Source organism: Octodon degus, unplaced genomic scaffold (genome assembly GCF_000260255.1).
Source record: "Octodon degus isolate 3935 unplaced genomic scaffold, OctDeg1.0 scaffold00283, whole genome shotgun sequence".
NCBI lineage: Eukaryota > Metazoa > Chordata > Mammalia > Rodentia > Octodontidae > Octodon > Octodon degus.
Window position 1 is genome coordinate 1,694,699 of NW_004524859.1, and position 2,500 is coordinate 1,697,198.

The 2,500-nt window shown below is 41.8% G+C and overlaps 1 protein-coding gene across 1 annotated transcript; it reads left to right on the forward strand.

Annotated features, from left to right (window-relative positions):
• The first annotated feature begins 576 nt into the window (after positions 1-576).
• Positions 577-1,527, forward strand: LOC101574111 (olfactory receptor 5L1-like). Its single transcript, XM_004646936.1, has one exon. It carries the CDS (start codon positions 577-579, stop codon positions 1,525-1,527), a length of 951 nt encoding a protein of 316 aa, XP_004646993.1.
• The last annotated feature ends 973 nt before the right edge of the window (positions 1,528-2,500 follow it).

A 2,500-nucleotide genomic window follows, 5' to 3' on the forward strand; every position in this document is an offset into this window, starting at 1 on the left:
AAATTCCTTCACAGTCCCCAATGATGGGGCTGACAAGAACACGTCTTATCAAATTATGTTGCTGATCAATTGAGCAGCAGGAGCAGCAGCTAAGTGGTTTCCACTGTGCAGAGGTACAGTGGCTGCCACACTCCTTGTGTATAACAAGATAACATTTTTATAGGATAGGACTTAAGTTCCATGCCCTTAAAGCAAGTCATTTTCTCAATGTCAAAGTCCATTGCATCACTTAAGTCTACAGATAGCTTAACTGTACTGTAGTAGTGAGTGAATAAGAACTGCTTAAGGTCATTGTTGATGCTTAAATTAAGTTTAACCTGTGTGACTCACTGACATACATATTTTGAGTTATTCTGAAAGTTGTTTAATATTTTGAAACTTGAGTTTCCATTACACAGCATATATATATATATATATATATATATATATATATATATATATATAGTATATGTATGATTGTCATCAATTTTATATTCTCCTGAAGTTGAAATAAGCCTGCTTTTTTTCTCTCTTGTTTCCTCCCAGAAGTAACGCAGAGTTTCTCAGTTGTTTTTGCTGACCTGACTGGTAGTGGAAATGGAGGAAGAGAACTGCACCATGGTGACAGAGTTCATTCTCCTCGGGCTATCAGAGGTCCCTGAGCTGAGACTTGTCCTCTTCCTGGTGTTCCTGCTCATCTATGGCGTCACCGTCCTGGCCAACCTGGGCATGATGGCACTGATTCAGGTCAGCTCCCCACTGCACACCCCCATGTACTTCTTCCTCAGCCACTTGGCCTTTGTAGATTTCTGCTACTCCTCCGTCATCGTGCCAAAGATGCTGGCTAACATCTTCAACAACAACAAAACCATCTCCTTCCCAGCGTGCAGGATACAATTCTTTTTGTTTTGCACGTGTGTGGTCACTGAGGTCTTCCTACTGGCTGTGATGGCCTATGACCGCTTTGTGGCCATCTGCAGCCCGCTGCTGTACACGGTCATCATGTCCCGGAAGCTCTGTGTGATGCTGGTTGCCTGCTGTTACCTCTATGCATCTGTGTGTTCTCTGATTCACCTGTGCTTAGCCCTTGAGATCCCGTCCTACAGGTCCGATGTGATCAACCACTTCTTCTGCGACCTGCCCCCGCTCTTAAGTCTTGCTTGCTCTGATGTCACTGTGAATGAAGTGGTCCTGTTCACTGTGGTAAATTTCAGTGAGATCCTTACCATTGTGATCATCCTCACCTCCTACTTGTTCATTCTCGTCACCATCCTGAGGATGCGCTCGGCAGAGGGAAGGCGCAAAGCGTTCTCCACCTGCGCCTCCCACCTGACAGCCATCACCGTCTTCCATGGAACGATCCTCTTCATCTATTGTCAGCCCCCTTCTGGCAACGATGTGGATGTTGACAAGGCGGCCACAGTGTTCTACACGGTGGTGATCCCCATGCTGAACCCTCTGATCTACAGCCTGAGGAACAAGGATGTGAAAGACGCTCTCAGGAAAGTGCTGAGCACTAAGATGCTCTCCTCGAAAAGGTACAATTAAAAGACTTCAGTCATTATAAAATCATCTTATAAAAAAAGAATTTAGCGTTTCAAAGGGAAGATAGTATCTGTGTGTGTGTGCGTGCTTGTGTGTGTGTGTGCGCGTGTGCATGTGTTCGTGTGTGTGTGTGTGTGTGTGTGTGTGCGTGTGTGTAGGATGGGGAGGTGGCATGAACAGCAAGCAGCTGTGCTCGGAAGGGGAAGTCTTTCCTGATTCATCTTCCTGCGCCTTCAACTTACAAAGGTAGGAATGAGTGTCTTCTTCAAAATCTGGAAACCAATTTTTTCAACCTGTCATGTTTTAAATCGATGTGCATAAGAGCGGTTAAGATTCAGAAATTTAATTTATTGCAAGCTTTCAAACCATTAATGGAGGACTCACAATAATCATGGCACTGATTAATCTTAAAGAAAATTAAATACTTATAAAAAATGAATTTTTGGTATTTTACAGTGAAGAACATTCAAAAGTCTAGCAGAAATCGGCAGTACAATTATCCAAATTATCCTGCTGGTCCTTTGAAAGGAGAAGTTAATGTTTAATTTTTTTTCCTTTTTACCCTTTATTTCTTTTTCTTTTTAATTTCTTATAACTTTTTTATTCATTTTAATGAGAAAACAGGTAAAATAGCAAGGACACGATTTCAAAGCAGGTTAGCAGGACAGTTACAGTAGTTAATGCATTGCACATTGTTGTCTTCGTAGTAGTTATTCAGCGGACAAGATGCAGACATGATATGTTGTCTAAACTTTTTGATGTCTTCTTTTAACCAATTTGGCATGTTTATACCTGCTAACCTAGACAACTAATTTGAAGATAACGTCATACAATACAGCAACCATTGTTGGATTTAAAAAGAAATCCTGCACACAGCATAGAGATTCCAGGTTTGTGTGTGTGCTATACATTGCTTTTTTCCTTTAGTGTTTTGGGAGTTGATGCAACACAGAGTGTTTTCAGAAGACCACATGCC

Coding starts and splice junctions, on each gene's coding strand:
- LOC101574111 (XM_004646936.1), top strand. CDS start 577: ATGGAGGAAGAGAACTGCACCATGGTGACAGAGTTCATTCTCCTCGGG.